This window comes from Limanda limanda, chromosome 9 (assembly GCF_963576545.1).
Source record: "Limanda limanda chromosome 9, fLimLim1.1, whole genome shotgun sequence".
Taxonomy (NCBI): Eukaryota; Metazoa; Chordata; class Actinopteri; order Pleuronectiformes; family Pleuronectidae; genus Limanda; species Limanda limanda.
Window position 1 is genome coordinate 19,515,783 of NC_083644.1, and position 22,187 is coordinate 19,537,969.

The 22,187-nt window shown below is 40.0% G+C and overlaps 2 protein-coding genes across 2 annotated transcripts; one reads left to right on the forward strand and one right to left on the reverse strand.

Annotated features, from left to right (window-relative positions):
- scamp4 (secretory carrier membrane protein 4) lies at window positions 1-7,172 on the forward strand. The gene is made up of 7 exons (XM_061077596.1): window positions 1-197; window positions 594-619; window positions 1,136-1,264; window positions 1,350-1,506; window positions 4,059-4,160; window positions 5,335-5,452; window positions 5,574-7,172. Exons 2-7 carry the CDS (start codon window positions 613-615, stop codon window positions 5,760-5,762), a joined length of 702 nt encoding a protein of 233 aa, XP_060933579.1. The 5' UTR covers window positions 1-197; window positions 594-612; the 3' UTR covers window positions 5,763-7,172.
- Window positions 7,173-9,443: 2,271 nt separating this feature from the next.
- Window positions 9,444-20,969, reverse strand: LOC133011195 (semaphorin-4E-like). Its single transcript, XM_061078899.1, has 13 exons — window positions 20,861-20,969; window positions 20,458-20,600; window positions 18,855-18,917; window positions 18,418-18,516; window positions 17,301-17,400; window positions 16,937-17,047; window positions 14,070-14,221; window positions 12,697-12,869; window positions 12,292-12,448; window positions 11,996-12,218; window positions 11,160-11,275; window positions 10,042-10,261; window positions 9,444-9,922 (listed from the first exon to the last, which is right to left on the reverse strand). Exons 1-13 carry the CDS (start codon window positions 20,967-20,969, stop codon window positions 9,444-9,446), a joined length of 2,145 nt encoding a protein of 714 aa, XP_060934882.1.
- Between the last annotated feature and the right edge of the window lie 1,218 nt (window positions 20,970-22,187).

Consider the following 22,187-nt stretch of genomic DNA (forward strand, 5'->3'; position numbering starts at 1 on the left):
ACTACAAGCTTAGCGGTGCCGCGCACGCGCAGTGTGTTTTAAAAGCGCATTAATCTGAATGATTCCATGAGCCTGCGGTTGTCGACGGGATCGTGAGGAGAGAAACGTTCTTCCGGTCACTGTAGCTCTTGTGCTCTCTGCGTTACGATCGTTCCCTGAGAGAGAGAGAGTGTCCCGGGTTTGTCAGCAGCGATCAGGTCAGTCACATGAGGGGGGGGGGGGACACGTCAGGGAACAGTTAGCCTGTCTCTGCTGAGCTCCAGCTACTATCTCATCATCTCGCATAAAGTTAACACAGCCGGTGTATTCACAAGGAAAAATGGACTCTTCCATGTGTTATCGGCACACTGAGTTAATAGTTTGACCAAAGTTACAATGTTTATCCAAACTGTAGAAACATGGTGAAATGAAGTGGTCTCTACTGAAACTGGTTAGAGGTTAACATTAACATGTCAGTGCTATGTCGTTTGATCATGAAGCAAATAAAAGTATGGTAAAAATGAGTATTATGTGTACGAATAAGTTTAAACTGGTTAAAGCTGTCTTGCCTGTATGACTGTTAACTGTCTATTCTGTGTATTCTTATCATCCAGGGATAGCTGGGATTCAAAAATGGGAGGTTTGTTACTTCAAATCTATCTATCTATCTATCTATCTATCTATCTATCTATCTATCTATCTATCTATCTATCTATCTATCTATCTATCTATCTATCTATCTATCTATCTATCTATCTATCTATATATATATATATATATATATATATATATATATATATATCTGTCTATCTATCTACTTATCTATCTATTCTCTAGTCACATACTTGCTACTCAGCGTAACTTCCTCCTGCCGTGTATTCATACATTTAAATATCTCATCGGTCATATTTCACAATCCTTTTCTTGTGTTTTAAAAAGTATTGTACAGTACCTTATCTAGTGTCAATTATGTTTTTATACTTTTTCCCATTTTTATATTCACGCTTGCGCAAACTTAAGCAAATTTCTTGAATGTGTGAAATCTACTTTGCAATAAATTCAGATTCTGATACGGATGCTGTACGATATTCCAATGTAAAATAGGGTTAGGGTTAGGGTCATAAAAATAATGAAGACACTTCCCCTTTTGTTTCAGAGCGCGTGAATAACTTCCCTCCCCTGCCTCAGATTTGGAGGATAAAACCATGTTTCTACCAGAACATTGAAGAGGAAATTCCTGCCCACCACCAGCAGCTGGTGCGCAGAGTATACACACTCTGGATGAGTAAGTACTAAGACATGCATTCACTTTCTAACTTTGTGGTCGTCATTAACACCTCTTCACATCTCATGTCCTCTCACCTCTGCAGTGTATTCAGGCACGCTCTGCATGAATGTGATCGCGTGTATTGCCTGGTGGGCCGGGGGTGGAAGTGCCATAAACTTTGGCTTCTCCCTGCTCTGGCTCATCCTCTTCAGCCCCTGTAGTTACACCTGCTGGTTCAGACCACTCTACAAAGCCTTCAGGTTAGTTGTCATCTGGTGAATATCACAAACAAGAAATTGCACTTTAACATCAGTTTATTTAACTTGGTCATTACCCAAATCTCTGTCCACTTTGCAGGTTAAAGTCTTAAATCAGACACAGCAGTAAGATCTCACATGTAAAAACACGCACATACAGTAGATATTGCCTGAATTCCAATTTTTAACTGTGTGGTCCATTGAAATCACATCATCAAGGTTTATGGAAAATGAAATGAAGACTGACCCTCATCCTGTGGGTATTGCAATACCCACAAAAGTGGTCCAAGTAATGATCCCTGCTGAACGCCATGTTTGAATTCAGAGCAGTAAGAAGCAGCTGGTATAATTATTGTACACGGCTTCTTAGGACCAATATGATTCATGATTGATGGCAGTTAATAAGAGTTCTATCCTGATCATTGCAGTTATTGATATCTTTGAGTATTTGGGTCTGAACAGAATAGAAGAAAGTGAAACTCGTAAAGGAGACTGTAAATGTATAAATGGCCTGTTATTTATCATGCAACCAACTTTTCTAACAGTTTTGACAATAAGGGGAGAGCTGAGTTTCGTCTGTAATTGTCTGTAGAATTAAGGTCTTAGCAAAGAACTAAGAGCTTCAATAAGATAAAATTAAATAAGAGTCAAGAAAATTCTTTATTAGTCCCCCAACAAACAAGTTTGCTGTCTTTGCAACAAATGGAATAGTAACTATAGGAAGCATCATTAGAAATAAATAAATAAACATAAGATAAATGTAAAAATAGCAAAGAAGAAACATCTAAGTATTGCCAGTGTATATGAAATCACATTTGTATTTCTGAGAATTCTGTTGTATGCGGTCGACAAAGGGAGTTGTGGTTGCAACATCCGCAGTATGTGGAGATGTTAGAGATGGAGAGGTTGACCTAAATTGGATCTAGAACACATGTGAATGGGTTACAACTTGTAACAAATCCAGTTAATTGTATCCAACTTGTTAGTAATGCACATGAATGTGCAGTAGAGGGTGGGTGGGGTTTAGTAACCTCTTTCCTGATTAGTTAAAAAAAAAATGAAAAAGCTGTTAAACCGGAAACTTGTGTTTTCATCAACAGTGTAAAAATTAAAATCTGATGTTGGTTAATGTCATTCAGAGGAAACTAATGGGTGAACTTAGATTTCCGGAGATCACATTTCTACACAAGCAAGGTTTCAGCAAAATTATATCTTGTATAGTTTTGTGTCATTTTCACCCTGAATGATATGCACATGATATTTAAAGTGTCAAAGTAGAAATCACTGAGCCAGGTTCTGTTAGTGATTGAGCAGAAGATGAAACTGATCAGTCCGGAGGTTTCAGTAATGTTGTGAACGCTCCACTCTGCGTTGGATGTGCTGTTAAAATTAACCAATTATAAGGACGTGGTCTGCACAGGTCACAAGACCTGATATCAAATAACTAAAATTAGAATTAAGTTTGCCTAAGATTAAAGAGCATTGATCAGTTGAGCTGTTTTACACATGCACAATCTCTTCTTTGTTCTTTTAGTTTGTTCTTTTAGTTTTTGCAGGGGAACATTGGATTTTCCTGAATTTCTACAGACTTTATACTAAGAGGCCAGGCGGAGAAAGTCTGCAGAAACTGGGGAGCCTCTCACTCTGATGTTTGCATTCACACATGCACCTCCTCCAGAGGAAATACGGATGATCGACAGAGTTCATTGCATGTCTGAAAGGAACTTTCTTTTGTTTTTAGGTGCTGTCTTAGCAGGGTGAGTGGCCATGTAGGTAAACAAAATGAAGTATTTACGCCTGCTTTCAGACATGCACTGAACTCCTGAGAATTTCCAGAGGGTCTGTATGTGAGAGCAAAAACGTTAGAGTGAGAGCCTCTGGACTTTCTGCAAACCTTTTCCGGCCAGTCCCCAAGTAAAAACTGAATGAGCCCATGGGAAAACACAGAAGATCCTCCGCAGGATTGTCCACGAGCGAGTGGGGGCAGTGATGGTGTTTGTGACACGTGTCAGACACCAGAATGAAATAAACCTAATATTTCAGGAGGACAAAAGACGTGTCGTACACATAGCAGACAGTGACAAAGATGTCAAGAGAGTCTTTGCTGAGAAAAGCTGAGGGCGGTGTCAATGTGCCGTAAACAAAAACGTGTGATCTCTACCGTCATCTCTGTCTGTTGCACCAACCTTCAGATTGACATGTTAGAGATTTCTGTGATGTTGTGTCTGAGCGAAGCATCTCCTGCTGTGTTGTTCATGTGTGAAAGGAAACCTCCTGAGAAAGTCTGGAAAAAATTCTTCGGACATCCTCATGCTTTCATGTCTGAAAAAGTTCCAAAAATGCTGCATGATTTGCACTTGCACCAATTGTGTTTACTAAAGACATTTAGCTTTTCCGTGGTTTGTTTAGTTCACTGGAAGTTGCTGCTAGCTTGACCCACATGTTGACAACTGGTATGAGGATGCAGCTTTGCAACAAAAATAGGGCAACTCTAGGATTATTAGTTTACTAACATATCGTCTTTTTGAATTTTGTTTGTTTTATTTTGTTCGCAGGGCTGATAGCTCGTTCAACTTCATGGCCTTCTTCTTCATATTCTTTCTCCAGTGTGTCTTGGCCCTCATCCAGACTATAGGCATATCTAACTGGGGAACATGGTGAGTGGAATCAAACCAGCTTTGAAGACTGTGTGCATGCCAGTTTTTTACCAGAGTCGTGAGGAAATCTTTCATGTGAACATTTGTCTGAGAGAAAGTAAATTTCCCAACTGCTTTAAGTTTTGGAAAGAGTATCAGGGCTATATTGAAGGAAAAACGGTCAGATTTGAACAATATGGTCTTAAAATACAAGAATAAAGTCATATTTGAGAAGGTAATCATAATATTACAAGAATAAAGTAATAATTTAATGAGAAAAGTTATTATTTCAAGAAAAAGATAAATTTATTTTAGGAAATGCGCAGCAAGGAAAACCCGTGTTCACTGCAGTTCCACTTGCTCCTACAACCAATTGCATTGTTTCCTGAGAAACTACGAAACCTCTTTGAACAGCACATAGATGTAACCAACCACATCCTTGCAGTCGATCACTTACAAACATTTCCTCCACGACAAAAGAGGCCAATTCCTCAAAGTTCTAGTGGTTCCATTTTCAGAACTCTGTATCTAATGCAATATTTTCTCCTGATACTTATGATAACGTGGTGCTGATGAGCCAAAAGATGAGGAATTTCATTATTAGTGAGACCTATACTAAAGTTGAACTTAACAAGATGCCCCACATTCCTCATTCTGATATACCCCTGCTATTCCCCTGCTATAAGTATGACTTTATTCTCAAAATCTCAGCTTTTTTCCCCCTTTCCCTTGACTGTAATACTACGACTTACACATGTCTGCCTGTTTGGAAACCAGTTTGAAATAAAACCATTCAATTAACACATGGGGTTGAGGTTGTTAACATCGCAACCATGTTGTTTAGTCAGGCTCTATCCGCACATTTTAACTCTCCCTCCTGCACACTTGCGCAATCATACATCAAATTTTGCAAAGTTGTTTTTCAAATTATAAATTTTTTGTTTATTGTAATTAAAACATATTTTTCAAACTTAGTGATATTCAAGGCCACTAACTGAACATTGCTTGTGATAACATCACAGTTCACTCAAGAGACAACGTGTGGTGATAATTCAGTTATCATCTATTGTTTGTCACTCAGCCTGTTTCCTCACTTCTTAATGCCACTTTAATATTTTGAATAATGTTTTGTTAAATTCACTTTGCTGTATACTAACTGGTACTACTCCATCTCACTGTCACCAACATATCAAAGTGGCTGGATTGCCACAGTGATGTTTTTCAGCCAAAATGTGGGCTCCGCTATAGTGATGCTTATCGCAACTCTGCTCTTCACTCTGGTGACTGCTTTAATGGCACTGGTGCTCATTAGGGTGAGTACACACATTCTCTGAAAACATGCGCACACTTGGGATTGTAGTCTTTGCCCCCTTGCGCTTATAAACACACACATTTCACAAACTTTCTCACTGTCCCTTTGTTTTCCCGTGGCAGGTGCACAGACTGTACCGCGGCGGTGGCGGGAGTATGGAGCGCGCTCAGGAAGAGTGGAGCACCGGCCTGTGGAAAAATGCACCAGTGAGGGAAGCAGGGTTCAACGCTGTGGCTCAGACAGCCCAGGGCCCGAGTTTGCCTCAGTACCCTGCAGCGGTGCCAAACTATCCTGACAACAGTCACTGGTGATAGCCGAGCCCCGCCTCTAGATGGAGACAGATAGCTGGCCATGTCTGTGGGGCATCTGAAAGTGCTCAAAAGTACCACATCATTTCACCTTTACATGACAAAATGCCTATTTAATGCATTCACATTTTTTGAATGAGTTTGTGAGATTTATCAGAGTTTTGTCAACAGAGCTTGTTAAAGCTCTTCACTTCTGCAAAAGGGTTTTCTTCAAAATATACCTTAACATTTCAGCTTTGTTTACACACTGATTATTGACATGAACGAGAAAGATTTTATTTCAAAAGAAATTTCCTTAAGAATTTGCATGTCTTGCAAACACAGGAAACTCAGAAACAGTTTTGTGATAGTATGTGAAGGACACGTGCCTTATGGACATTGATGTGATGAGGGTTTTGTGTGTTGACAGCTGCATGCTAGGCAGTGAGCTGAAGAATAGGGTTGTTTATTTTTTAATTTTGAAACAATACAAAGTCTTAAAACTGCGATTTCTTTTACCTGAAAGAACTATTCTCTGTGTTTATGTTTTCGGGCTGGACTCTAGTTTAGTTTTTATTCATTGTGCTTGATATCTTCACGCTTGTCTGCTGTAGCTTTCTGAAACTTGCCTGACTATTACGTGCACATGTTGCATGTGATAAAATGACTGTTGCCTTAACGATTGCTTTTAAAAAACTGGATTCATGCTTCAGTGAAGCAACATGTGGAAAGATTTAAAAAATTGTTGGTGCATAATCCTCCTTTGTGATTGGTCACTGAGCTACTGATGTGCCATAGCACCCTATCTCTCTCCTTGATTTTGATACAGATGAAGAAGTCTCACTCTAAGAGGACACGTGTTGTACTCTGCTTTAGTATTCTCAGTTTGTATGTTTCCAAATCTGCATTGTTTGCTTTTACAGGTCAGCGCCCTGCTGTGAAACACCTTTACAGCTGTTGTCACTCTTCCATTCACCTTTCTTTCAGATGAAATTTCTGAATTTTTGTGTTTAGTGACTGCAGTGACTGTTTGCATGCAGTTTATCATGGGTGGGGAACTAAAGAGGATTTTTCTATGTCAAATATACTTACATCATAAAACCAATATAACCCAAAACAGACTGACTCAAAGAAAAAAATGGAGCTGCAGTAAGGTGAAATCTTGCATGTTTCACTGTATGATACTGAATACAGGCTCATTGCATCAAAATATCAAATTGAAAACTATGATTAAAACCTCTGATGGCTTTGATTTGCTAGAAGGAAACGGTGTTCATTATACCTTATTTTTCTTTCCTTGTTAAAAAGTGTCCTTCATGGCCAACTGCCAAATGTAGTATTTTGTTTTTCTCTGTTCTTTGATAAGTGACAAACTATTACAGATGTTAAAATAATCTTTAAACATTGCAGCATTTGAATAAATATTCTTACTCATGTGGTCTCTGTCCTAGTTGAACATATCAGAATATTTATGACTCAGTATCTGATGAAAAGCCTGTGATGCACATCTGAGTTTGACAATTAATAAACTCAAAAGTCTACAATGCTGTCTAGTCAAGTATTAAGCAATGCTGGCACAGCCAGTCTGACAACATTTGTGAATTTAAAGGCTAGCACACTTTGGTAAAAAATTTTTCATCTGAGAAAAAAAATCACTTCTATATAGATGGTTAGATTATTTAAGTAATGAGTATGCAAACATTTTACATTGACCGTTTTACATTTAAATAGATGAAATATCCCAATAAGGCTTCTACTTCAGTAAATGTAAGTAAATAATAACTACTTGCTGAATGTAGCCTGTTCCCAATGCAAAACTCTACAACATCATTATGTTTGAGTCTTCCATTTTAAAGGAGGTGGGGCCTAATGTTAAGTGCCTGCTCTGATTGGATCAATGGACCAATTATTTCCCTCATTATTGATCACCTTACAAAAAATATTTAAAAAAACAATGTACCACAGTGTGTTGTGTTTTTTCTGGAATAGAAACGAGATATTTGCAGAGTTAAAGTGAAAAGTACATACAAATAAATCTTTTAGAGGGGACATATTATGAAAATTCCACTTTTGTAGTGCTTTTACATGTTAATTTGGGTATCTGCCCCCCCCCCCCCCCCCCACACTCATTATAGATACGGATCCGCAGAGATCTGTACGTAATGTCCCAGTCAAAACAAAACAGGTCAATCTGAGAAGGGCTATTTTAGACAGGGTAAAAGGGTGCTGTTTTAAATGATCCCTGTGGTGTTTTGACCAAAATATGTTACAGACATTTCATTAAGACCCCAAGGAACCATATCAACTTGTGGTAAATGGGCATAATATGTCCCCTTTAAAGTAAATTACAGCTAAATCAAAAAAATGTATTAAGTACACTGACAAAGTAAATGTACTTTGTTACATACCACAACTGATAAACATCCATATGCTTTTATAACAAAGTGGGAAAATGCACTGCTGAGGAGCCTCTGTCATCCTCTTGTCCCATGTGGTGTCTGGTTAGTGGCCATTTTTAATGTGTGTTTTTCTCTCTCTGTATTCCTCATCCTCAGACTAAAATCATTTACCCTGGCAAAGATATAATATTGTCACATTTATTTATTCAGAAGTGTAAGTCAAACAAATTGGAAGAAAAAAAAAACACCTGTGAGCAACATTGCAGACCTCATAAGAATGACTGAAGTAAAAATATGAAATGAAACCTCATTAAATCTTGGGAGGAGAATGAAGAGGTTGAAGAGATGGGGCAGCTAAGAAAAATCAAAGACTGTGGTTTCTGAATCTTAAAAACAGATCAGTGTCAGCCCCATGGCTGTTTTTGGAATAAAGAAACTGGAAACGATAGCTGGCAACTGGATCAAGTGGATTCCCCTGAGTAAATATGTCTATGTTAAGCATTAACAGCAAAAACTATTCTTCTGCACTGGCATTATAGTTATAATCTATCGCCTGATAGGTCAAATATATATACTAAAATCCGGCTCATGCTTCTGCAACTGCGTCTGCGGACTCGTTTTAATTTATGGTTCCCCAAGGATTGCGCTTGTTGCAAAGAAATTCACCGCCAGACGACTAGGCGGAGTAACGCTTTTTGTCGATCTTTGTGTGTGGCAGTCGTCGTAGACTGTTTATGTACATCGCCACTGCTTCTCCTCATAGCCTTTTTCTGGCGGACAAATGTGTCCCTTATTTTCCGTTATACAAGTGGTCGTACTTCTGGACCTCTTCTGCCAAACGCTTTTCTATTTGGTCCATATTCGTTCTTCTTAATCATCCGTGGTTTCTGCCGGTATTATGGGGCATGAAACCGGAAATGCGACTCCGGAAAGGATGCAGTTAGCAGACCAATCACAGCCTTGCGAGCTTCGTGAGGCTTACAGAGCTTTGCCGTATAGTTAGAAAATTGGGCAACGCACATAAGCACGTAAGTGGCCCGCAAGCGCAAGGGCTCTTGCGCTTGCAGGCCCCTGAAAACGCAGAAGCATGCGCCACACTGCCTTTACACTGAACCTCAGCTGCCATGTTATGGTATGGAAATGATAGACAGTGCAGGAAGTTTGCGAGGAGAGTCAGAGCACCTATCAAAATAATTTATAATGTGACAATATTTTCTGAGAACTGTCTCTCTTCATATGTACACCTATAGAAAGATAATTAGTGCACTGGCATTGGCCTCCGACTGAATCCTACAACTCAGCAGAGTCAAATTTCGGACTTATCATTTAAGTATCTTAGGCCCTCCAGACGCACAGCGACTGCCGCTTCCTCTCGCTCTTTGGAGCACGTCGGGCGTCCTCCTCTCCAAATGCAAAATATGACCCCCATGCAGAGGCAAAACAGTGAGAGCAGACCCACGGCCACCCCCAAACTAGTCACCCTGCCAGGAGTGGTGCTGTCCTCCACTCCTGGTTCAGAGCTGAGCTGTAAATGATAAACCGCCACAGTTCGGTTGTATGTTCTGCCGTTTATCTGCTCTACTGAGTCGCAGGTGTAAAGGCCGGCATCCGATTCATTGGCGCTCAAGATGAGGAGGCCACCGCTGTAGATGTAGTATTTGTGGTTGGAGTGAAGTGTTTGGTCAGAGAAACGCCAGATGACCTGTGCCAAGTTGGAGTGGAGCTGGCAAGACAGCTGGATGTTGTTCTGTGGGACGAGGGTGAAGTCCACAGCTGCAACTGGATCTAAAACACAAACACACGGTTTGTCTCACTGCATCTTATGAAAACAACTGCTGGAACATTGGCTCATCCAAAGCATCTCCAGAGTGATGCATGCTATGACACACTGTGTGTGAGCATACCTTGCTGAGGACATTGTGAGACGTCTCCCTCCTTCAGACTCTGCATTGCAGTAATTGGAGAGGGGGGTAAGCTGTGGACCGAGGAGCAGCGCCCAGTGGAAAAGTCCCAGGCACAGTACGGATCCCTGGGCAGGATGCAGTCCACACACATGTCGTAGCGGCTGCAGTTGCTGACTGGCATCTGAACAGCACCGAAATCTGATCCGGCGTACAGCAGACCCTAAACACACAAACACACACACACGTTTAATGTATAGTGTTTCAGCTTCATAAAAATGTAATTGGTATTTATATTGATTGGTGGCAGGCTGATTGTGGATTATGATTACAACTGGATTTTAGATAAAATATGCCCATACTCACATTTACTACTATAAATAACAATACCTCTATCATTTGAACTGTCATTATTGCTCCCTTAATCTCTATCAGACATTTTCTTAATATAGATACTTAAAACATTGATAAAACTCTGCATTAACCTTATATTACCTTATATATTTTTATGTACGTACAGCATCTATTGCACTTCTGTCTGTCCTGGGAGATGCTTCCTTCACTTAAGACCCTATCTGAGGTTTCTGCATTTTCTTGTTCCATTAAAATGTTATTTTAGTCGAGCATTAAGGACAGACTGTTAAGTCCTGAGTCCCATTGTGATTTGTGTGAAAGGACTATATGAAAAAATCTGATTTTATTGATTGAAAAAGGGGTGTTTTGCAACCACCCCAAATACAAACACATTTTAGCACACATTGAGCCTAAGGAAATTTCCTTGTAGATTCAGGTTGTAACCATTTAACAATTCATACATTAAACAATGGTAAGTCCTAGAAGGAGACACCTGAACAGAGCATTATGTAAATAAATCATGAAGGTGCTTCAGATTAGTGCCAGAGGTGCTCTGATAGACAATGTCAGCGCGATCAGTTTTTACTGAGAAATTATTGTTTTTCTGACTTGAAATGTCAGAACAATCGAAGCCTCTCTACAGCATATAAGTGGCATTAAGCGAAGACATATTCAAATGTACATTAAATCTGATTATATAGTATTTGTCATGAAAAATATTTTAATGGGGTAACAAACTTAAATCAAGCACACTGGACATAAATTACCTTGGTGGATGAGAGGCGCAGTATGTTGATCGGCTCAGGGTTTTCAAACAGTTGAATCTCCTCAATGATGAACATTTCTCCAGCGTAGTTAACAGCCTTCTGAACAAAGCCATTTTCTATCAGGAGACAGAAATTTATAATGATGTTAATCATTCAAAAAGGACATTACAAACAAAGACCTTTTAACCAAGATCATAGCTTTGATGTGCCCGGTCATTATTTATATGATATCAATGCATCTTCAGCCAGTGAATAAAAAATCAACTGATTGAACCATTGTTTAAAAAACATAAAGCCTGTAGCAGCTGTCTACAACGATCAAATAATGTTTGATGCTAAAACACATAAGTACAGAAAGGTCGAAAAAAAAACTAAACTCAGTGAACAGCTGATCTGTTGTAGTGATGTTTTTTCTACCAAACAAAAGTATGCTTATGATGCCAGCTTTTAATTTATATAAGAAAGGATGTTTTATTTCTTCTTTCAAAAGTTACAAACTCCTACATTAAAGACCTGAACACATTCAGATTCTGCACTATGAGTGATGAGCTCCTACATGAAAACTAAAGTTCAGAGATTTATTTTTCTCATCGTTTTTGTCAATTGTGGATGTGGATGAAGTCATATATTACTTATGTTGCCACAGCTGTCAATCAAACAACACCTGCATAATCCGACAAGCAGATGAGACAAATTGTTTCCAAACTTTGATGAACTTCTGATGTTATAGTGAACTACAAAAATCTCCACCTTTTTTAATCAACTACAATAATCTAAGCTGAGGAAGACTCCTGCATCAGCTATGTTGTTGTGCTTTGTTATATAATGTGCTTTACCAGTGCCAATAAACATGACAGCGTATCTCTCTCCGTCCAGCGCCAGCACGCTGTCCACTACAATCCGAGTCAGCAAAGCTCCCCTCTTGACCAGCAGCGGCCCTCCTGTCAGCGGAGGAACGGCCTCGTCCATGAGGGGATTTTCTTTGATGAACTGGAGGGTTTTGTCAGGAAGGTCCAGAGAGCTGTTTATCCCCATTTTGCGAGCCACGTCATTGATGCACTGCAAAGTATAACCACAGTTAGGGACTCTGTTTTCCGGCAAAATTTCTGGCTGTAACAGTCGTTACACTCACAGCTCCTGGTCTGGGGACTGGCACTTCTCCGGTGTACATCACCCACTTCACATGGGAGTTGTAAGCGAAAATACTTGTCTTGAACTTTCCCTCATTGAAAATATTTCTCATGATAGAAACGTTGTACGCGAACACAGCAGAAACCTGGGACAAACTCCTGGAAACACCCATTCAAACACATTTGGTTTAACAACAATAACAACAACAATAATAATAATAACAGTAAATGTTAAAATCTTGAATGAATAAAAATATTAGGTGTTAAATACCTTTTATCCAAATAAATAAATCTAGATAAACGCTACACCTCATGATTTTGTGAAAAGACACCCTTGTTGTTTCTCCAAACTGACTTTCCTCTATTGTGAGGAACATACAAACTACAGGATTTGACTGAGTACTCACGATTGCGGTTTGAAGACAGCGTAGAAGACGCTCTTCCTCCAGTCCTGGTGCTTCAGCAGGAAGACATCCTGGACAATTAGGGGCAGGCTGGGTTCAGGGAGGGAACAATCCAGACGAGCTTTCAGAAACGACGTCCATTTCCTCTCCAGCGTCCACCGGCCACCCATATCCCCCTGAACACAGAGCAGAGCACTCAGTCATGTGCACATATTCCCTTCAACAATAACAACAAGCAGACCTGTGTCAGACAGGGGTCTCTGAAGATGATAAAGGTCTTGAACAAATAATTACGTGTTATGTGTTTGCCACTGTGTGTTTGTTTGTTTGTCAGCAAGATTTTGCGAGAAATACTGTAGATTTCCATGAACCTTGGTGGAAAGATGGGCCAAGAACGAACACATTAAAGGGCCCATATTTTACACATTTCTGTGATTTAATTTGAGGTATTGGTACCGCTAAAATGATACATCAGTGGTTTATATTAGAAAAAACTGCTGCAAAGTGTATTTCCAGCTGCTCTCTTCTGCTTCTCTCTGGTCCTCCAGACAGAACAGGCTGTTTTCATCTTCCTCATTCATTATGTTTTAGCCCCTCCTCTGATTGGCTGAGTGCACTTTGAGTGACACGCCACCAGTCCTATCACCGGTCTCATTCTGGTGCATTGACTATGTCTCTGGTAAACACAGCTGAACGTCATGTTGTTATGTTTGGATAGAAGGTCAGCCACATATTTACAGGTTGCAACAGGATGTTTCTGAACGTTAAGTTACACCGTCCTCATGTTTGTTCAAGTTTGAGCAGGACAGTCGGCCAATGTAGGATTAAATCACGAGTTTCAGCAGTGAGTTTCTACGTAAGGAGTTACGTACACCTTACTCCTTAGGTAGAATCTAACAAGCTGCTAACTCAGCAACATGTCAGTTCGGTGTCGCGTTCGGTGCTGAGGGGAGGAGGGCTGGTGGTTGTGGTTGTGGTGGTGTGGAGCGGGGTTGGTGGGTTCGGAGTCTAGACTGGTACCGGCTAGTTGGGGCTGGGAGATGAGTGTGTTTTCAAGATGACATCATATGGACAAGGAAGTATTAAATGAGATGTTTCAATAACATATTTCTTAGAATGAACTGAGTTAAAAAGTCTGCAGAGTGACTGTTTTCATACTTTGAGGATCCCTACTGACCCCCTTCAAGTAATTTCAGATAGTAAAAACCCAGAAAATGTATTTGTCACACTATGGCCCCTTTAAATTTTGACGCAAATCCAGATCAGGGGCTAGAGCCAGGAATTTTGTTCATCACTTTCTTTAACACTGCCAGATAGGGCTAACAAATCTGACATATTTAGGAAACTTATATTTATGGGTGTGTGATATTTGGTACCTTGCAGACACGGGCCACTCGTGACACTGTGACTTTGCTGTAGAAGTCGTACTCTATGGCGTTCTCGCTGAAGAACAGGTACACCTTATCATCGTCGCCATCTGAACTGTCAAAACTCTCCCCAACAAAGTCCATGTGGACAAAGTTTGGATCTGAAATCACAAAACATGAAGTAAGGATGAATGGAGCGACGCCTGTGCTGCGCTGTGCCAATCATGTGACATACATCATGTGACATACCTCACTCTCCACAACCATCTATAACAGACATGGGCAAAGCTGGGCTTTTAAGTCCGGCCCGCCGAACTTGTCCAAATAATTTTTAAAAAAACTAACTTACAAAAACTAGCAATTTAGTAGCACTTAAATGGCACGTACCTATAGAACTTTGTAGTTTTGCTTTATTTTTGAAGAAATCGTAATTTCTTGATTCTTGTTGTTTGAACCCTCAGGGTTGAATGCACTTATTGTAAGTCGCTTTGGATAAAAGCGTCAGCTAAATTAAATTGCCCGGGAGTGTGGTGTATAGGGCTCGAAAGGGCACATGATCTTCCTTCACTTTTTCCCTTTGCCCTGTGAGCCCTTCTGTAAAATGAGAGGATCAAGGAAACAAAAGTGGACAATAAGTGCCGAGTGTAACACGGAGTCGACAACAAAATACTTTTTCAATGATGTCCAATCGAAGGCTGTATGCCTGATATGCCGAGAAACTGTCGCAGTTTTCATTGAGTACAACATCAGCCGTCACTTTGCTACGAAGCAGGCAAAGTCATCTACCAAGGCATGTTTTTTTGGGGGCATTCGAAATAGCTTAGGCTAGCAAGCCTTTCTCTGAAGGCGGGTTTTTGTTAAATGGCCTTGCAAATAAGTGCTTTGCTACTTGGTAAAGGCCAAATCCTTTCATGTAATGATTTTTCCATGTCATTTATATTAGTTCACAAAATCACTCCATCTGTCTGTTCCTGGCCCGGCCCCTCTGTCAAATTTTCGAACCCATTGTGGCCCGCGAGTCAGAAAGTTTGCCCACCCCTGACCTATAATATACATCCCCCTTATCAGCAGTGTTGCCACAGTTACTTTGAAAAAGTAACTTAGTTACTTTACAGAATACTTGATTTTAAAAGTAACTTAGTTAGATTACAAGTTACTTGATTTTAAAAGTAACTAAGTTAGATTACAAGTTACTTTATTAGTTACATTCAGAAGCGGCCGACAACACCCCTCTCGCCTCAACATAAAATCGACAATTTATTAGAGGTGCATTTTTAACAGGAATGTAAACAACAACAATGTACAATGTATCTCCTGACATTTTAAGTTGAACTTAAAAACTATTTCCTGAAAAAATACATGTTTTTATAAAAATAAAATAAATACAGTCTTTCTTGACTTCACTTAACATAAATACTTGTTTTTCTAAAATAAAATAAAGACAGTCTTTCTTGACCTGACATATTTAACTGTTAACACTGTAATGGCAAAACTTACTATTTATGATCTACATTGTTTATAAATGTAACTATTAAATTCTTTTCAACATGTTTTATGAACATTGTACCTGATGTTCACAGCATTAGAGAAGCAAGGAGTGGTTTTACAAAACAAAACAAGTGTATAACACCACATGTAGGCTGATATCATGTCTACATGTGTAACTTTCGACTAATCTTATGTAGTAATCGCATGTTATGAGTGAAACAGTGGAGTGGGGCGAGTGGTCCGCACCAGTTCTAAGTCAGCTGCTAGGCGCCAGCCGAGGCGCACCGCCAGGGGGGGCAACGCGAAGGGAGGGTTCCCCCAGCGGGCGCCGTAGCTGAGGTGATCCGCGAGAAGGGCCCAAGCCGCCCGACACGCGGCCAGAGTCGCCGCCGCTGACCGCCGTACCCGGTCCCCTCTGACGGCCCGCCTTCCGCACCGGCGACGGACACCACCCCTCGGTCCAGAAAGGAAGCCCCCGCACCAGCTCCCTTTTCCCCTTTCCACAGAGGGGTAACACAACTGGGCTTAATAATTATTCTAGGCTAAGCAAGACTGTTTATTCGATTCTGTGTGGTGTTTATAAGCTTGATTTGTGTTATGATATTTTGGTTATAAGTTATTTGAAAGTAATGTTAGTTTGTAATTCTCTTCACAGTCTTTCTTTGTAATTCATTCTACACTCTTTCTCTTACTTGGCACAATCCCATACACAGACACAAGCATAATCCTTCACTTAATTATCTCTGCCCCCGCTTCCTGTCGTAAAACATTCTGAAAGCATGCTGACACACACAGACACACACATCAGCATCTTTGTTGAGTAAGTACACCGATAGTAGTTTGTGTTTTTATAATTTAGATTTATAATAAATGTTTTTCTTTCACCAATGTGTTATCATTAATGTTGCATAAGTGAATTTTGCCAACCTCTACACTGCCAAGAACTCCATATCCTTAAACTTAGCTAACTATCTATAAATGGTAATTTTGGTTATAGTTATTAATTTAATTGTTAATCAGAGTTCCAAATTTGTAGTTAATACTTTTATGAGACTTAATCAATAAATTGGCTATATTTTCCCTTCCTTTGAATGGTGGTGCCCTGAGGTAACTTTAATCAGTTCAAGTTATGATTTAATATTAATATTTAATATTTTATTTTGATAACCAAATTTATTGAATGCTGAAAGGCACACCATTTTATGGTTTCATGTTTAATCCATTATTGCACAACAACGCCAAACACTAAACCTGTTCTACTGCTGCAATAAACGTTTGAACGTGAGTTGTCTGAAAATGACAACAGATACTTTCAGTTCCCGCTAAACTATGCATTTCATGATATATAACTTGAAAAGGAGAGTTTTTTTTGCTGCAGAGGAACTCACCACTGAACCAGGAGCTCTTGTCCTCAGTGCCGAGGGCCAAGTTTGAACTGCGCCGAAGCGCAGGCTTGGAGCCCATGAAGTTGATGGATGTAGCAGAATACAGGTCATTACCTAGTGGACAAGAACAAGAGTGAAGAAAAAAGTTCCTGGAAATCAATTATTCGCCTTAAGTTAGAAAAATGCAATCAAATCTAATATCTCTGCAGCAGCAGCAGCAGAGATGTTTCATATATAGCCTTGTCCTTTCAAGTCAGCCCACAGTTATCGTGAACTTATCCTTCTTTTTTCAGTTGGTACACTTTATGTGTTCAGCATTATTCTGTGCTTTGTTCCCTTTGGCAGCAAACGTGATTCAGACACTCACCAACCATGACAGAGGAATATCTCTGTAATGGATCATAAGGACACTTCCCCTTCCCCTTCTCCTGCTTTCCCTTTAGCTTCAGCTGTCCGCCTACAAAAGTCTATAAAAAAACAAAAGGGAGAGAGAGCAAAGAAAAGAAAGACTGAGCCATTTTCACACAGCAACTCAGATCTTAGCCCGTCTGTACTAATCACAATTAAGAAAATTCCACTAAAGCCAACCTTTCTCCAGCCTGTTTTTTGCTTTTTATTTTGTCAGAATGATTCCATGCAGATTATAGAGATCTGCTTTAGAAAACAATGAACCTCAGGTCTGCCACTTTTTTCATCAAATTTACATTGTTGTCTTTCTGCAGTTGCCCTAAGGAACCATTCAATTCTCCATGTATCTTGTATACCCACACATACACCCACACCCACACCCACACACACACACACACACACACACACACACACACACACACACACACAGAGTTCTGTCACTGTGGGTTTAGAAGACTTTACATTGACTTACATTGATTTCCTTTAGACTTACTCTAACCTTAATCATAGTTATTACTTGCCTAACCTTAATTTAAATCTAACCTTAACCTAAACTAAAACTCAAACCTAACCTTAAATCATGTCTACACCTTCAATGTAAGATTTAGGTTTAAGTTACGATTTCCGGAACTTTTTGTCCCCATAAGGAAGACAATTCTCCATAATGATACTGTGTAAGAACAAACGCATACACACAGAGTTGTCCTGCCCAAAATAATGAACACCAGAAGTGTATCCACTCCTTAAAATAGTTCCAAATAAATGTCCTGTTTGAGTAGTTCAGTGGTAGTCGCAAAAACTACATTGCCCAGTTGTGTCCTTTTTTAGGGAACTACATTTCTGAGACATTTGTTTAGCTTAAAAGCTTCAGTAGGAACAAATGGTAAATGAGTTTTTCACGGCATTTGTTGACAATAAAAACAGAAGAAGTGATTAATCAACATATAAAACTAGTTGTACAGATCTAAAAGAGGCAAAACTACTCAACCTGAGTGAGTCTTTCATAATCTCTTCCCTTGAAATAAACAGGGTCAGTTTTTAAAATCCTCTAATCTATGCATGTATTCTACACTTACCATATAATCACAGGTGGGGCTAAAAGCATTGGTGCTGCACACATACATCGCAGTGTCATTGACTCTATGCAGGGTTCGAATGTAGTTGCGGCATTCCACCTGAAACGAGATCCAGCCCAGAGAATGCCAAGGTCAGAGCTTTGTTAGTTCAGCCACAAAAAATACAAACATGCCACAAACATATAGTGACTGCCTGGGATGCCAGGAGTCGAGCTGGGGACCAAGAGGTCAATGCCTTTATTTGTTTTTTTAGTACGAAGCTGGACCTACAGCACTTCAAAGACTAGAAAACCCACTCCCTTATAAATGATTTACAAATGCACAGAGATAAATTGCGTGGGGGAGTAAATCGTTTTCAGTCTGGAGTCATCCTTAATGCTTACTTTCTTGCCCCAGTTAGTGTGTGTGAGCTTTGTTTTGAAAGTTGGTACACAAACCTCAGCGTTTTTTCCCTTGTTCGTGCACTCCCTCTGCTTCTCCTCGGTCACTGGCCAGTACACCTGCATCAACATAGGTAGAGTGTTTTGTCAAAGCACGTGGGAACCGTGTCACCACCCCCACCCCCCCCACAACAGCACGACAGCCGCTCGACCTGTTTACACTCGCACATCAGTTTGTCTGACGAGCAGGGACAAATCCCTCTTCCGCTAAATCAACGATTGGTTCAAATTGTTAGTCAAAGAAAGAGGTTGTGTTTTACTTGATTCTCAACCCAGTGGTCGGGACCTAGAACAATCGCAGGGGTCATAGAATGATTAAAAGAACGACCATGCAGAAAATATCTAGTGATGCTACACAAAATTATGCATTTGTTGTACATTTTTCAGAATGTTGGCTTTTTCTCACTTTACTGGGCGTCTACAAATACTCAAGTCGGACTTACAGAGCAACAAAATATAAAAGTTAAAAAAAAGATTTGATGTAAAAATGGGTGAAGGGGTTAACGTGACTTTTACAGTATAGCAGTAGTTCCCCAACTAGGGGTTGGGAGCCTCTGTTTCAAGACACAGAGGGGATAACAAGGTCGTTTCCAAAAATAAAATAAAATTTAAAAGCAATTGGAATTACCATATTTTACCCATAATAGTTACAAAAGATTAAAACAAGTAATTAAACCTATATATATATAAAAGTAAACCCGCCTCTTAATTTTCTTGATCACTTGATTTAATCCTGATTTACTTATCTTGACTTTCTTGAATTCTATGACAGATTAGCAACAGCATCAGAATCAGAATCAGAATCAGAATTCTTTTATTTGCCAGGTATGTTTGCACATATAGGAAATTGACTTGGTGTCGTTGGTGCACTGAACATAAAAAACAACAATATAAGAAAAACAACAATATATAAGAAATAGAATAAAATAAAATAGAATAAAGTAGAATAAAGTATATACATATATACAGTAACAGAGTAAAAGAGTTATGGGCACGTGCTGTGCGAAGGTGCAGAGATTGGTGATAGTGCCAGTAATATATAAGTTATAAATTATAAATGATGTGCAGGGGGGGGGGGGGGGGGGGCTGGTGGGGTAGAGTCAGTGTGATGCAGAGTCAGTGTGGTGCAGGGGGCTTGTTTGTGAGCCCCACTGCCACGGGGAAAAAACTGTTCAGATGGCGAGACGTTTTGGTCCTGATAGCCCGGAACCTTTTTCCGGAGGGAAGTCTCTGGAACAGGTGGTGACCGGGATGTGAAGGATCAGCATCCATTGATCCATCCATTGAACCACAGGAAAATGCTGTTTTTTTAGTACAAATAAATATCCCTGTATGCTTCAACCAACTCCAGGGATAATGGGAGCTGCTGCTATAAAGTACTCACATATCAATAAGACAAGGAAAGCATGATATAACTATTCATTCAGTCAGTCGAGTCTAGTGAATTCAAATGTGGTTTCATGTATGAACTCTACTGAGTGCCATTCTAGTTTTAACCTGTAATAAGAACCAAATATCATGTGCATATCAATAGGAGCTCGGCAGGCACATGTGAGTTTATCAATTTTACAACAGTTACGTTTCTTTGACATTTTCTTACCTCAGACTTTCTCACTGAGATGTCGTCGATGTCCAGAGCATATATGGCCTCTCTGGCTCCCAGCAGCAGCAGGCCCAGGTCATCTCTCATCAACATAGTGGAGTAGTTGGAGATCCCATCCTCTCTGAACATCTTCAGCTCATCTGTACAGGAGAACATCAAGAATCAACACTGACACTTTACTCCCAAATTTTAGCAGAAATTAATATCAATTTAATAAGCGTGTCCCAAACAAAATATGAACCAACCATCTGGAGGCACTTGTTCATTTTTTTTCTTGGTTGAAATATTCTGCTACCAATTCTGGTGTTTACTGGTCCATAGCAGGAGTAGAGACACTTATTCAACACAATAAGAGCAATGTCATTAGATCTTGTAGAGGCAGTGAGACTTAGTGACTTACTCTGATACGGGACAGTCTTGCGTGGGGCACAGTAGTTAGTGTTGAGTGCACCGTGTGAAACATGGAGCATCAATCCACAGATGATGCTCAGAGCTTTGAGAAGAGACATGGCTCAGAGTCCGTCCTGGGTGGTGTATATATCTCAGTGTTAGCCTCCAGCGCAGAGCTAATGAGCTATTCAGTCCGGCTACTAGTGAAGGATGCTGGAGGGAGGCAATGAGAAAATGTAGCATTGAAATCAGTGATTACAAACAGATTGGTCAAGCTGAGATATCTTGAGTTTTAGACCCTGATTTGTATCAAACTCCAAAAGCACTGAATCCTACGAGTCCCATAATGCAAATCAAGAGCATCTTCTATTTAGGTCTTGTCAGGGTTATTTGTAACCTCCACCGAGGACCTTGTGTTTTCACGTTGAGATATAAGACGTTTTGTAACATTTCATTGATTTCTCAGATAATAATCCCCCCCGCCCCACTGTCTCTCTTCCTCCATCACTCTCTGTCTCTTCCTGCCCTCCTCCCTGATGAGAACCTGCTTCCTCTGGGCTCAGCGGGGTTCAGGCAGCAGAGGGGGATCAGGTTTGGGCATGCATACAGATCACAGTAATTCACTGCTTTAGCGCCCCATCCCTACCCTGGGATTCATGCTGAATTGACGACTTCTTCGGCGAGTTTCTGACTGTTTTGACTAACTGAGCGGCGCAGGCTCTTGTTTTCATATTTACATTTGGACTAAGATCATAAAACCTTTGTTATGAGCACTTTAATAATACAATTTTAATAATTTTCAATGTTTTTGGCACAACTTCTTTAACAGTGGTTTATAAATAATGTATCACCCCTGCCATCGAGGTAGATGGATTGCCATGAAATTTGGTGAAAGGATGTGGTCAGGAAAGAGCCCATTAAGTACTGGTGCAGATCCAGATCAGGGAGAAGATAAGGGATTTTTTGTCTTTCTCTGACATTTTAGACTGGGATTTTTATTTAATTTAATTTCACAGGGGATAATCCTGGATCTAGATCGAACAAAATATGGAACATTTTAGAGAATGATATTTTTTAGTGTGCAGCTTGATTGAATTTAAGGGGGCTGTTGGGCCTCTGAGGGTGGTGGGCCTCTGAGTGATATTCTAGTTTTTGTCCACTTGGGGGCAACGGAATAAAATTAACACACAATACTGGCATAATATGATCTAACAGTGTGAGCTGAGCACTTCGGCCTGCTGTTTACGCACAGAGCAACACTGAGCAACATTAGCATTCATGTGAAGCTGAGTGTCTGGCCACCAAACAAAAATAAGACCAATATTTATTATATTTTT

Coding starts and splice junctions, on each gene's coding strand:
- scamp4 (XM_061077596.1), top strand. Junction 1,507..4,058: donor CCACTCTACAAAGCCTTCAG/GTTAGTTGTCAT, acceptor TTTTGTTCGCAG/GGCTGATAGCTCGTTCAACT. Junction 4,161..5,334: donor ATATCTAACTGGGGAACATG/GTGAGTGGAATC, acceptor AACATATCAAAG/TGGCTGGATTGCCACAGTGA.
- LOC133011195 (XM_061078899.1), bottom strand. CDS start 20,969: ATGTCTCTTCTCAAAGCTCTGAGCATCATCTGTGGATTGATGCTCCAT. Junction 11,276..11,995: donor TGTCATGTTTATTGGCACTG/GTAAAGCACATT, acceptor GTCTCCTGATAG/AAAATGGCTTTGTTCAGAAG. Junction 10,262..11,159: donor TGCGCCTCTCATCCACCAAG/GTAATTTATGTC, acceptor TTGTGTGTTTAG/GGTCTGCTGTACGCCGGATC.